The sequence below is a fragment of the Mobula hypostoma genome, chromosome 4 (assembly GCF_963921235.1).
Source record: "Mobula hypostoma chromosome 4, sMobHyp1.1, whole genome shotgun sequence".
NCBI lineage: Eukaryota > Metazoa > Chordata > Chondrichthyes > Myliobatiformes > Myliobatidae > Mobula > Mobula hypostoma.
The window spans coordinates 99,663,250-99,677,380 of record NC_086100.1 but is presented as its reverse complement, the minus strand read 5'-3'; the positions used below and the strand labels follow the sequence as shown (position 1 = coordinate 99,677,380).

The following is a 14,131-nucleotide window of genomic DNA, read 5'->3' as shown; positions in this document are numbered from 1 at the left end:
TTGTCCAATCCCTTAATAATCTTATATGTCTCAATCAGATCCCCCCTCAATCTCCTTAATTCCAGCGTGTACAAGCCCAGTCTCTGAGTAAGACAGTCTGGACATCCCAGGAATTAACCTAGTGAACCTACGCTGCACCTCCTCCACAGCCAGGATATCCTTCCTTAACCCTGGAGACCAAAACTGCACACAATACTCCAGGTGTGGTCTCACCAGGACCCTGTACAAATGCAAAAGGATTTCCTTGCTCTTGTACTCAATTCCCTTTGTAATAAAGGCCAACATTCCATTAGCCTTCTTCACTGCCTGCTGCACTTGCTCATTCACCTTCAGAGACTGATGAACAAGTACTCCCAGATCTCTTTGTATTTCACACTGTTCAGATAATAATCTGCCTTCCTGTTCTTGCTCCCAGAGTGAATAACCTCACACTTATTCACATTAAATGCCATCTGCCAAGTTTCTGCCCACTCACCCAGCCTATCCAAGTCACCTTGAATTCTCCTAACATCCTCATCACATGTCACACTGCCACCTAGCTCAGTATCATCAGCAAACTTGCTGATGTTATTCACAATGCCTTCCTCTAAATCATTGACGTAAATCGTAAACAGCTGTGGTCCCAATACCGAGCCCTGTGGCACCCCACTTGTCACCACCTGCCATTCCGAGAAACACCCATTCACTGCTACCCTTTGCTTTCTATCTGCCAACCAGTTTTCTATCCATGTCAATATCCTCCACCCAATGCCATGAGCTCTGATTTTACCCACCAATCTCCTATGTGGTACCTTATCAAATGCCTTCTGAAAGTCAAGGTACACCACATCCACTGGATCTCCCGCATCTATCTTCCTGGTTACATCCTCGAAAAACTCCAATAGATTAGTCAAGCATGATTTGCCCTTGGTAAATCCATGCTGGCTCGGCCCAATCCTATCACTACTATCAAGATATGTCGCTATTTCATCTTTAATAATGGACTTTAGCATCTTCCCCACTACTGATGTTAGGCTAACAGGGCGATAGTTCTCTGTTTTCTCCCTCCCTCCTTTCTTAAAGAGTGGGATAACATTAGCCATTCGCCAATCCTCAGGAACTGGTCCTGAATCTAAGGAACATTGGAAAATGATCACCAATGCATCCGCAATTTCCAGAGCCACCTCCTTTAGTACCCTAGGATGCAGACCATCTAGACCTGGGGATTTGTTAGCCTTCAGTCCCATCAGTCTACTCATCACCGTTTCCTTTCTAATGTCAATCTGTTTCAGTTCCTCTGTTACCCTATGTCCTTGGCCCATCCATACATCTGGGAGATTGCTTGTGTCTTCCCTAGTGAAGACAGATCCAAAGTACTTATTAAATTCGTCTGCCATTTCTCTGTTTCCCATAACAATTTCTCCCAATTCATTCTTCAAGGGCCCAACATTGTTCTTAACTATCTTCCTTCTCTTCACATACCTAAAAAAAACTTTTGCTATCTTCCTTTATATTCCCAGCTAGCTTGCATTCATACCTCATTTTTTCTTCCTGTATTGCCTTTTTAGTTAAGTTTTGTTGCTCCTTAAAAATTTCCCAATCATCCATCTTCCCACTCACCTTAGCTCTGTTATACTTCTTTTTTAATGCTATGCTATCTCTGACTTCCTTTGTCAACCACTGTGGCCACTTTCCCCCCTTTGAATCCTTCCTTCTCCGGGGGATGAACTGATTTTGCACCTTGTGCATTATTCCCAAGAATACCTGCCATTGCTGTTCCACTGTCTTTTCTGCTAGGATATCCAACCAGTCAACTTTGGCCAGCTCCTCCCTCATGGCTCCATAGTCTCCTTTGTTCAACTGCAATACTGACACTTCTGATCTGCCCTTATCCCTCTCAACTTGCAGATAAAAACTGATCATATTATGGTCACTACCTCCTAATGGTCATGGGCAGAATGTACAATGAGGTATTAATTATTTAAATTTTGTGCCCACAGTGGGAATTGAACCCCAGTCTTTTCTAACCGGCTATGCTACCATACTGCCCAATCTGAAGTATGCACTTCAGAAACTTGTTATCCATGCTGTTACTAATAAATTGATTTCAGCAGCCCATATGTCAATTAGGTCCCCCATGATTACTTAATAATCTTTGGTATATATGCCTTGAATTTTCTGATTCATATTACACTCTGAACTACCATCATTGTTTAAAGGCCTACAGATAATCCGCCCACATCACGCTGGAGGAACTCAGCAGGTTGGGCAGCATCAGTGGAAACGATGAGTTGACGTTTCAGGCCGGAAACCTTCATCAGGACTGAAGAAAGAAGGTGGGGGAGGGTTGGAAGAAGGCTGGTAGGTTCAGTTGAAAAACCAGTAATTTGAAAGACAAAGGGGTGGGGGAGCAGAAGCAGGGAGGTGATAGGCAGGAAAATAACGGGTAGTAGAAGAAGGAGGCGGAACCATGAGGGAGGTGATAGGCAGCTGGGGGAGGGGGCAGAGTGAAATAGGGATAGAGGAAGGGAGGGGGAGGGAATTACCAGAAGTTGGAGAATTCTATGTTCATACCAAGGGGCTGGAGACTACCAAGACGGTACATGAGGTGTTGCTCCTCCAACCTGAGTTTAGCCTCATCATGGCAGTAGACAAGGCCATGTATGGACATACCTGAATGGGAATGGGAAGCAGAGTTGAATTGGGTGGCTACTGGGAGATCCTGTCTGTTGTGGCGGACGGAGTGGAGATGCTTGACAAAGTGGTCCCCCAATCTGCGTTGGGTTTCACCGATGTAGAGGAGGCTGCACCAGGAGCACCGGATGCAATAGATGACCCCAACAGACTCATAAGTGAAGTGTTGCCTCACCTGGAAGGACTGTTTGGGGCCCTGAATGGTGGCAAGAGAGGAGGTGTAGGGACAGGTGTAGCACTTACTCTTACAGGGATAAGTGCTGGGTGGGAGATCCGTGGGGATGGAAGTGTGGATAAGGGAGTCGCAGAGGGACCGATCCCTGCTGCAAGTGGACAGGGGTGGAGAGGGAAAGATGTGCTTAGTGGTGGGGTCCTGTTGAAGGTGGCAGAAGTTACGGAGGATAATGTGCTGGATCCGGAGGCTGGTGGGGTGGTAGGTGAGGATAAGGGGAACTCTGTCCCTGTTGTGGTTGCAGGAGGATGGGGTTAGGGCCAAAGTGCAGGAAATGGAGGAGATGCGGGTGAGGGCATCATTGATGACGGTAGAAGGGAAACCACGATCCTTAAAGAAAGAGGACATTTGAGATGTCCTGGAACAGAAAGCCTCATCCCGGGGGCAGATGCGGCGGAGACGGAGGAACTGGGAATAGGGAATGGCATTTTTGCATGTGGCAGGTTGGGAAGAGGTATAGTCGAGGTAGTTATGAGAGTCAGTGGGCTTGTAGAAGATGTCAGTGGACAGTCTGTCTCCAGAGATGGAGACCGAGACATCGAGAAAGGGGAGAGAAGTGTCCGAGATAGAGTAAGTGAATTTGAGGGCTGGGTGGAAGCTTGAAGTAAAGTTGGTGAAATTGACGAGCTCAGCATGGGTGCAGGAAGCAGCACCAATGTAGTCATCACTGTACTGAAGGAAAAGTTAGGGAGCAGTACCAGAATAGGTTTGGAGCACAGACTGTTCCACATAACCAACGAAGAGGTAGGCATAGCTGGGTCCCATGCGAGTTCCCATAGCTACACCCTTAGTCTGAAGAAAGTGGGAAGAGCCAAAAGAGAAGTTACTAAGTGTGAGAACCAGTTCCGCTAACCGGAGGAGGGTAGTGGTGGTGGGGAATTGGTGAGGGCTATTATCCAGGAAGTAGCGGAGGGCTTTGAGGCCTTCTTGATGGGGAATGGAGGTGTACAAGGATTGAACATCCATAGTAAAAATGAAGTGGTTGGGACCGGGGAACTGTAAGTTATTGAAGAGGTGGAGGGCCTGGGATGTATCCCAGATGTAGGTGGGGAGGGACTGAACTATGGGTGACAAAATGGAGTCCAGGTAGGCAGATACCAGTTTTGTGGGACAGGAGCAGGCAGAAATTATGGGTCTACCTGGACAGTCAGGCTTGTGTATCTTTGGGAGGAGGTAAAACCGAGTGGTACGGGGTGTGGGAATAATGAGTTTAGCGGCTGAGGATGGAAGGTCTCCGGAGTTGATAAGGGCAGTGATGGTGTGGGAGACAATGTTTTTTGGTGGGGTCCTGTTCCAGGGGTAAGTAAGAGGAGGTGTCAGAGAGCTGCCGTTTGGCCTCAGTGAGGTAGAGGTCCGTCCGCCAGACTACTACAGCACCACCTTTGTCAGCAGGTTTGATGGTGAGGTTGGGATTATTGCAGAGAGAGTGGAGGGCAGTGTGTTCAGAGGGAGTGAGGCTGGAACAGGAGAGACGAGTGGTGAAGTTGAGACGGTTGATATCTCGGCGACAGTTGGATCAACTGCCTGAGCAAGGAACTGGACCTGTTGCAATTTCCCTAATGCCTCAATCTACAGTGGATGAAATCTCACTGGCTGTCCACTCGGCCCTGGATCACCTGGACAGTAGCAATATCTACGTCAGGCTGATTATAGCTCAGCATTCAACACCATCATCCCCTCAGTACTAATCAACAAACTCCAAAACCTGGACCTCTGTACCTCCCTCTGCAACTAGATCTTTGTCCTCCTCACTGAGAGACCACAGTCTGTATGAATCAGAAATAACGTCTCGCTGACAATCAACAATGGTGCATGAGTTTTACACCCATGATAAGCACAGCTCAAACACCATCTATAAATCTGCCAATGACAACTGTTGTTGGCAGAATTTCATATGGAGACAAGGAGGCATACAGGAGCGAGACAGATTAGCTGGTTGAATGGTGTTGCAGGGCTCAACGTGAGTTTGACCAAGGAACTGACTGTGGACTTCAGGAAGGGGAAGTCCAGGAAACACATACCAGTCCTCTCTGAGTGATCAAAAGTGGGAAAGGATGAGCAATTTGAAGTTTCTGGGTGTCACACCTCTGAGGATCTATCATGGGTCCCACATATTGAAGGAATTACAAAGAAGGTATAACTGGCTATCTTTCATTAGGAGTTTCAGGAGAATTGGTATGTCACCAATGCCACTTGCAAATTTCTACATACTAACCAAATGCATTACTCTCTGGTATGCGGGGGGGGGGGGGGCAGGGAGACACTGCACAGGATTGAAATAAACCGCAAAAAGTTGTAAACACAGCCAGCTCCATCATGGGCACCAGCATCCCCAGCATCAAGGATTCTCTTCTAAAGTCTTTCAAAGCCTTCACATCCTTCCTGTAATGGGACAGCCAGAATTGCGCACAATACGTACTTCAAATATGGCCTGACCAAAGTTTTATATAGCTGCAACATGACATCCTTACTCCTATAATCAATACCCTATAATCAAAGGCAGTAAGCATGCGTACATCATCTTTATATCTCAATCTACTGGTGCGGCCACTGTTAGGGAGCAATGGATTCAGGTACCAAGATTTCATATATTTCCACTTGTTAAAGTACTTTTTGTTCGGGGGGGGAGGGTGGGAGGGTGGGAGTTGAGGGTCAATGTTCTTTTGTGTTACGTGTGGAGGAGGGGTTTGGATGCTGATGTCCTTGTGTTTTTGTGCAGAGGGAGGGACACTTGTGGGTTGATGATTGTGTTGCAATGCTTTTTTTTGTGGGAGAGGTGTGGGGGTTTGCTGTTTCTCTTTGAACTTACTTCCATTACTTTTCTTTGTTTTGTGGCTAGCTGGAGAAGAATCTCAGTTCTATAGCGGTGAAATGATCGGACAAAGTCAGCATGGATTTGTGAAAGGAAAATCATGTCTGACGAATCTCATAGAATTTTTTGAGGATGTAACTAGTAGAGTGGATAGGGGAGAACCAGTGGATGTGGTATATTTGGATTTTCAAAAGGCTTTTGACAAGGTCCCACACAGGAGATTAGTGTGCAAACTTAAAGCATACGATATTGGGGGTAAGGTATTGGTGTGGGTGGAGAATTGGTTAGCAGACAGGAAGCAAAGAGTGGGAATAAACGGGACCTTTTCAGAATGGCAGGCAGTGACTAGTGGAGTACCGCAAGGCTCAGTGCTGGGACCCCAGTTGTTTACAATATATATTAATGACTTGGATGAGGGAATTAAATGCAGCATCTCCAAGTTTGCGGATGACACGAAGCTGGATGGCAGTGTTAGCTGTGAGGAGGATGCTAAGAGGATGCAGGGTGACTTGGATAGGTTGGGTGAGTGGGCAAATTCATGGCAGATGCAATTTAATGTGGATAAATGTGAAGTTATCCACTTTGGTGGCAAAAATAGGAAAACGGATTATTATCTGAATGGTGGCTGATTAGGAAAAGGGGAGGTGCAACAAGACCTGGGTGTCATTATACACCAGTCATTGAAAGTGGGCATGCAGGTACAGCAGGCGGTGAAAAAGGCGAACGGTATGCTGGCATTTATAGCGAGAGGATTCGAGTACAGGAGCAGGGAGGTACTACTGCAGTTGTACAAGGCCTTGGTGAGACCACACCTGGAGTATTGTGTGCAGTTTTGGTCCCCTAATCTGAGGAAAGACATCCCAGCCATAGAGGGAGTACAAAGAAGGTTCACCAGATTGATTCCTGGGATGGCAGGACTTTCATATGAAGAAAGACTGGATGAATTGGGCTTGTACTCGTTGGAATTTAGAAGATTGAGGGGGGATCTGATTGAAACGTATAAGATCCTAAAGGGATTGGACAGGCTAGATGCAGGAAGATTGTTCCCGATGTTGGGGAAGTCCAGAACGAGGGGTCACAGTTTGAGGATAGAGGGGAAGCCTTTTAGGACCGAGATTAGGAAAAACTTCTTCACACAGAGAGTGGTGAATCTGTGGAATTCTCTGCCACAGGAAACTGTTGAGGCCAGTTCATTGGCTATATTTAAGAGGGAGTTAGATATGGCCCTTGTGGCTACGGGGGTCACGGGGTATGGAGGGAAGGCTGGGGCGGGTTCTGAGTTGGATGATCAGCCATGATCATAATAAATGGCGGTGCAGGCTCAAAGGGCCGAATGGCCTACTCCTGCACCTATTTTCTATGTTTCTATATTACATATATACTTTGATAATAAATGAACCTTTGAATCTTTACACCTTTACTCATATTCATTTTGTTATGAATAATGCATGCATTTAGATATTGATTTTCCCTTATTTTAACTCAAACAACAGGTTTTACCTTTATGTTTATAAACCAGAGTCATAGAAAAGTACAACACAGAAACAGACCCTCTGACCCATCTAGTCCATGTTGAACATTTAAAGTGCCTACTCCCTTTGACCTGCACCAGGACCATAACCCTTCATACCCTTACCATCCATGTACCTATCCAAACTTCTCTTAAACGTTGAAGTCGAGCTCACATGGACACTTGTGTTGGCAGTTCATTTCACTCATGACCTTCTGAGTGAAGTTTCCCCTTAGGTTCCACTTAAACTTTTCACCTTTCGCCCTTAACCCATGACTTCTAGTTGTAGTCCAACCCAACATCAGTGGAAAAAAATCTGCTTGCATTGCCTTATCTATACACCTCAATTTTGTCTACCTTTATCAAGTCTCCTCTCAGTCTTCTACATAAATCTATTCAATCTTTCCTTATAACTCAGGTCCTTCAGATTTGGCAAAATCCTTGTAAATTTTCTCTGTACTCTTTCAACCTTATTTACATCTTTCCTGTAGATAGGTGACCAGATCTGCACACAATACTCCAAATTAGGCCTCACCAACATCTTCTACAACTTCAACATTACATCCCAACTCCTGTACTCAGTACTTTGATTTATGAAGGCCAATGTACCAAAAGCTTTCTTTATGACCCTATCTACCCATGATGCCACTTTCAATAAATTATGGATCTGTATTCCCACTGCCCTACTGTTCACTGTGTAAGATCTTTCGTGTTTGATCCTACCGAAGTGCAACACCTCCCACCTGGCTGCATTAAACTCCATCTGCCATTTTTTAGCCTATTTTCCCAGCTGGTCCAGATCTTGCTGCAAGCCATGATAGTCTTTCTCACCGTCCACTACATTCCCAATCTTGGTGTCATCCACAAGTCTGATGATCCAGTTGACCACATTATCATCCAGTTCATTGATGTATATGACAAACCTGTTACTAAGGATGATTTAAATATCTCTGCTAAGGGGCTCAGCAATTTCTGCAGTTGCCTTCTGCAGGGTCCAAGGAAACTATGCTAGGCCCTGGGGATTTATCTACCCTAATTCACCTCAGGACAGCAAACACCTTCTCCTCTGTAATCTGTAGTCTCTATGGTTATCATTTTCATTTTGCTGCTCTGCATCATTCATTGCTTAACTTCCTATATTTCCCCTGAAATGAATCTTCATCAATAAGTTCAGTATTTATTTCCCATCCTTAATCCCTTCAACTGAGTGGTTTGCAGCCATTTCAGAGGATAATTAAGTGTCAACAAAATTGCTGTCATTCTAGACTCTCAAAGGAATCAGCTGGATGAAGTGAGGCTGACACCTCATCATCTTCACCAGAAGTCATTTACTGTCTGATTCATTCGTGCCCCAGATCTGACGATAAAGATTCAAGTCTTCTGGGTCTGTACAGTAAAAGACCAACCTTGCTTTTCCTGAATGAGATCAAAGTTTTAATCTTACCTGCACATTCCATTCCTTTAAAAAATGCAGATTTGTAAATTGACGAACAGTTTCCAATTATGTCAACCTCAGCCCAACGTAGAATGCTTACTCTGTCGTTTCCTATAATTGGAAATTGCAGCAAAATGACATCACAATTCAATCTTCCACAAGATGTTTAATATAATTTTGCAGATGGAGAATTGAATACTTGAACAAAACTAGTTAAAATGGGGTTAAAGGAATTTTAAACAATTGATCACTAGTTTACTTAACTTAGTGTATACGTAGTTCAGAAACCTTATAAATTTTTTACTTTATACTTTATTGCCGCCGAACAATTGGTACTAGAACATACAATCATCACAGCGATATTTGATTCTGCGCTTCACACTCCCTGGATTACAAATATTAAATATTAAAAATAGTTAAACTTAGTAAATATTAAAAAATTTAAATTATAAATCATAAATAGAAAATAAAAAAATGGGAAGTAAGGTAGTGAAAAATAAACCGAGAGGCAGGTCTGTTTATTTGGAGGGTATGGCCCTCCAAATAATAGGGATTGCAATAATTAGTCATCCAGTGCTGAGTCCTGAAATCTTGTTTAAGCTTTGGGCATCTTAAATCATTTCCACACAAACTGGCATTAGAAGAATTTGAACAATGAGGCATGTTTTTGATGACCACACAAATTCATTGCAAGGGCACTGTTTGTAAGGTTTCTGAACTGGTAAAACTGTTCAGATTATGGCTGCCTCTGAGCCGATTATGTGACAGCATACTTTCTTTGATACTGATACCCAGTTCTTCTCAGCTCATCAGCTGCCAAAAGTGCCATTCATGCTTTTCATAAGACAATAAGACATACAAGGGGTGATTGATAAGGTAGTGGCCTAAGGTAGAAGGAGTTAATTTTAGAAAACCTAGCACATTATTCAACATAGTCCCCATCTACATGTACACACTTAGTCCAGCGATTGTGGAGCATAAGGGTCCCTTCTTTGTAGAATTGGTCCACAGCAGGGGTGATTAACAAGTTTGTGGCCTTGGGTAGAAGGAGATAAGTTACTAACTTCAAACTTTCTGCATTTTCACTCAAAGAGTTGAACCGCATGTGCATGTAACAAGAGCGTCTTGGACCTCCAGGTGGTCCATAGCAGGGGTGATTGATAGGTTTGTGGCCTTAGGTAGGAGATGAGTTATACAGCTCTTGTTACATGCACGTGCAGTTCAACTCTGAGTGAAAATGCAGAAAGTTTAGAGTTAATAACTCATCTCCTTCTACCTTGTGTTGGGTACGTGGCCAAGTGGTTAAGGCGTTAATCTAGTTATCTCAAGGTTGCTAGTTCGAGCCTCAGCTGTGGCAGCGTGTTTGTGCCCTTGGGCAAGGCACTTAATCACACATTGCTCTAGTCTGTGTGAGGAGTGGCGCCCCACACAGACTTCTAATGTGCACCTTGTAAGGCATGAAAATGCCCGACGCAAGCCTCTCATGGTCTGAGTTAAAGTACGATGACATTCCTTCTACCTTAGGCCACAAACTTATCAATCACCCCTGCTGTGGACCGCTTCTGGAGGTCCAAGACGCCGACTTCTGCAAAGTAGGAATCCGTATGCTCCATGACCACTGGACTAAGTGTGTAAATGTAGGAAAAATAAATAAGCCAGGTTTTCTAAAATTGACTCCTTCTACCTTAGGCTACGAACTTATCAATCACCCACTAGTAGGAGCAGAATTTGGACACGCTGAACCAATCTCCAATCTTCTACTCTTCGGTGAACTTGAGGACATCTAAACTTCTGCTGCCTGTATCTTAACTTCCTTTGTTCCAGATATAACATTTTTGTCCTCGCTGTCTATTGTCTTACCCATCCTAACTCAGTAATCTCTTCCAACCTTGCAATTCTCTAATACAGTGGATTCTGGTTAATTGGGACACATTGGGACCAGTACATTTTTACAAATTAAGCAGCTGCACCAATTAGCTGAAGTTTAATGGAAATAGTTAAAAAGATATAAAAAAGACAAACTTCCAGTTAATTGAGTAACAAATTATGTAAGTGAAATACAGAACAAATTAGAACATTACCAATACTACTACAGTACTATAAAACTGTGTACTTGTTTCTAATTGTTATTGACAGAGGAATTCTTTTGGTGTGCCTGTATGTTACCTCATTCCTTTGATTGACTGTAAATGAACAAAAACATTGTAGCCACTTATTATAGATAATGGACTGTCTTCATACAATGCTGCGATGATTGCATCCTCTAAATCTTTATTTTCATTGTAACCTTCAAGATAATTATTGACACCTTCAAATTCCTCATAGTTTCTAACTTGTTGAAGTAGAGAAATAATTTTTTTAAAAAAAATCACTCTTGGCCATTCTGCCATCTCCAAGCCTGAATGCTTGAAACTGCAGTGAGCAAAATAGTTCTGAATTTCCATCAAACAAGAGAAAATCTGCAGGTGCTGGAAATCCAAGCAACTCACACAAAATGCTGGAGGAACTCAGCAGGCCAGGCAGCATCTATGGAAAAAAGTACAGTTGACATTTCGGGCTGAAACCCTTCAGCAAGACTGGAGATAAAAAGGGATTTAAAAAGGGGGGTGGAGGGGAGAGAGAAACACAAGGTGTCGAAGAGTCAGAGAGCAACAGAATCAGAGAGGGGGAGCAGTGAGAGAGGGAATGGTCAAATGGTCATCCTGCTTATTTCTCGCCATCAATCGGTGACAAAATTCACTGCTGTTTGAACACAAGCACACACATCTGACTCTATTTAGAACTAATGCACGCAAGATTCTGCAGGGTGTCAGCTGGCCAGGCAGCATCTATGGAAAACAGTAAACAGTGGAAGTTTTGGACCAAGACCCTTCATCAGGACTGAAAGGGTCTCAGCCTGAACCATCAACTGTTTATGCTTTTCCATAGATGCTGCTTGGCCTGCTGAGTTCCTCCAGCATTTTGTGTGTATTACTTTGATTTCCAGCATCTGCAGATTTTCTCGTTTGTGATTCGACTATTTAGAGACCGTTTGCTTTAAGCATGTTGTGGTCTTAATGGCCACACAAGTGCACGCGTCTGATGCTGGTTAGAAACTATACGGAAACTGTCTTCTGCCCCAATTCAGTTGCACAGTATCTCAAATAAACAAAGGGAATTCTGCTATTTTCTCAATTAGTGTTTGACCTTTAAGAATTGTCCCAAATAGCCGACTGTCCTAATTAACCGGAATCCACTGTAGAACAATCCTCTAATTGTTATCTCAAAACCATCTCTAAATTTAATCATTGCAGCAGCTTCACCCATACTTTTGCTTGCTTGTCTTAACCTCTTTGAACCCCACGGCTGCAGTTTCTCCCTTCCATCCTTTGAAACCTTTGCCTTTGCCCATACTTTTAACTCTCTGCCATTTTACTTCCTGTTAAGTATAACATTTGATAATACTTTCTGACAAAGCACATAGGAATGCTTAATTATATTAAAAATGTCAGAGAATTCTGTTGATGTAATGTTTCACCAAGCCATCCCACTAAGAATAAGTAGGGTTGACTTCAGCCTTCCCCCCCTCTGTTTAAACCAGAAGGTGCCAGCTTTGTGATAGGTTAGATTTGGATTTGTGATTTTAACATCTTACTTATTACTGAGGATTAAGTTACTCATAATTGCAATTGTGGGTTTGTTTCATCTTGGACTATTCTACAGCAAATTAAGATGCAAGACTGCTAAATCACTAAATCAGGTGGGCAGATGAGAAGAAGATAAAGTGGGGGGGGGGAGAAAGAGTCAGAGGGGGTAGAGAAAGAAGAGGAGAGGGGCAGCCAGTGCAGTATTGACCATTTGCAATAAATATACTGCCATTAAGATTCCATCTCCCCTGCCTGTTAACTGTTGGATCCTCCATTCAGCGTTTCTTTGACTTCTTCCCACCTAATCCCTTTGATATCAAGATACTTTTTTGCAGACTTGACGATAATTACAATTTTCTCAGTTCTTTGGGTTGTTTGCACTGTACAATTAATTGCATCCACCATAAAAAGCACAAAATCCTTTCTACTCATTAATAGTGCATCCTTATTTTTCATATTACAGCTCTCACAATTCACCAGTTTATTATTCCCTGTATTTGCTTGCTTGACAGCCTTTTTTCCATCAAATTCTTTCACTGCCTCTGCATAACTGATTCCTTGAGTTACTTTTACATATTGTATCTCAGCCGCTTTCTTGCTATAAATGTACCCTCGATAAGCTGCGCTGTGTTCCTCGCCACAATTGCAGCATTTCAGCCTAGTTTCCGCTTCACATTTCCCATATTCATGTTTTCCAGTGCATCTCCCACATCTTTGTTTTCCTCTGCAGACCGCCACAATGTCCCCAAATTTCTGACATTTATAGCATCTTAAAGGCAGAGGTACAGTATATATATTCTAACCACATAACACATATACCCTAAGTAAACATTAGTCCGCAATCTCTCTTCATCAAAGTTAATCATTACCGATAAACTATCACACTTTTTCCCATTTCTTGTAACTTTCAAACGTTTGCCCTCAATAGTTTTTGCTTCTTTTATGTTCTGTTTAATCTCATCCATAGTAACTTCTGTTGGTATCCCCGAAATAACTCCTCTAGTCCACTTTCTATTGTTGGGTATTGAGCATTGTACTTCTTTGCCAGCTATTTTACATAATCTTATCACTTTGCCTTGCTGAGCACTATCCCAACTAATCACTAATAGCGATCCATTTCGTAAAATCTTTGCTCCTTTAATCTCGCCTATAATTTTGTTGAGCATCTTCGTCAAACGAATCAGGTTCCAATCACCAAAAGACTTCACTTAGATTTATAATTGCTTTAATCTTATCTTCTTTCCATTGTTTTGCTGTCCTGTTTGGATCATCCACTGACTCCTCAGAGTTTAATATCCCATACCTCTGCTTTCTTTTCTTCCTCTTTCCATTCCGTTCCTCTTTTCCACCAACCTTCATCTGTAGCTCACTTCCACTCTCGCCAAAAACTTCCTTCAACAGCTTTCCAGTCACAACTCAACTCCTCTCTACTGCCAGCCCCAGTCAGAGGCTGTCTGTATCTTGTTTTACGGTGGTTGGCATCCAGCTTAATGGTGCATTACCGCCACCCTCTGCTCCAGAATGTGCACTAGACATACATCTAAATCCCTTCACCCAAGCACACACACCTACACTTCACCCTCCCATCTTTGACCATCCTAGTATCTTATTCCTGTTTATTCGTCATATTCTATAAAAAACCCCTGTACCCCTTAAAAACGCTAAAAATACCCGGACTTGTGCTCTCTCACCCATGCCCAGCAACCCTTTTAATGTGAATTCCTGCATCCCCAACTCCCTTAATTTATTTCTCATCATTTCTCTCTGTATCCCATACTTCCTGCAACTCAAAACTACATGCTCTACTGACTCCTCTTCCTGACATTCCTCACACAATCCTGTC

At 43.2% G+C, this 14,131-nt stretch overlaps 1 protein-coding gene across 1 annotated transcript in view; it reads right to left on the bottom strand.

Moving 5' to 3' along the window:
* cfi (complement factor I) overlaps window positions 1-14,131 on the bottom strand; it is a 205,100-nt gene that overhangs the window by 9,655 nt on the left and 181,314 nt on the right. The window contains exon 12 of the mRNA XM_063046272.1: window positions 8,672-8,773. Within this exon, the coding sequence (XP_062902342.1) occupies window positions 8,672-8,773 (102 nt within the window). The remainder of the gene's footprint in view (window positions 1-8,671; window positions 8,774-14,131) is intronic.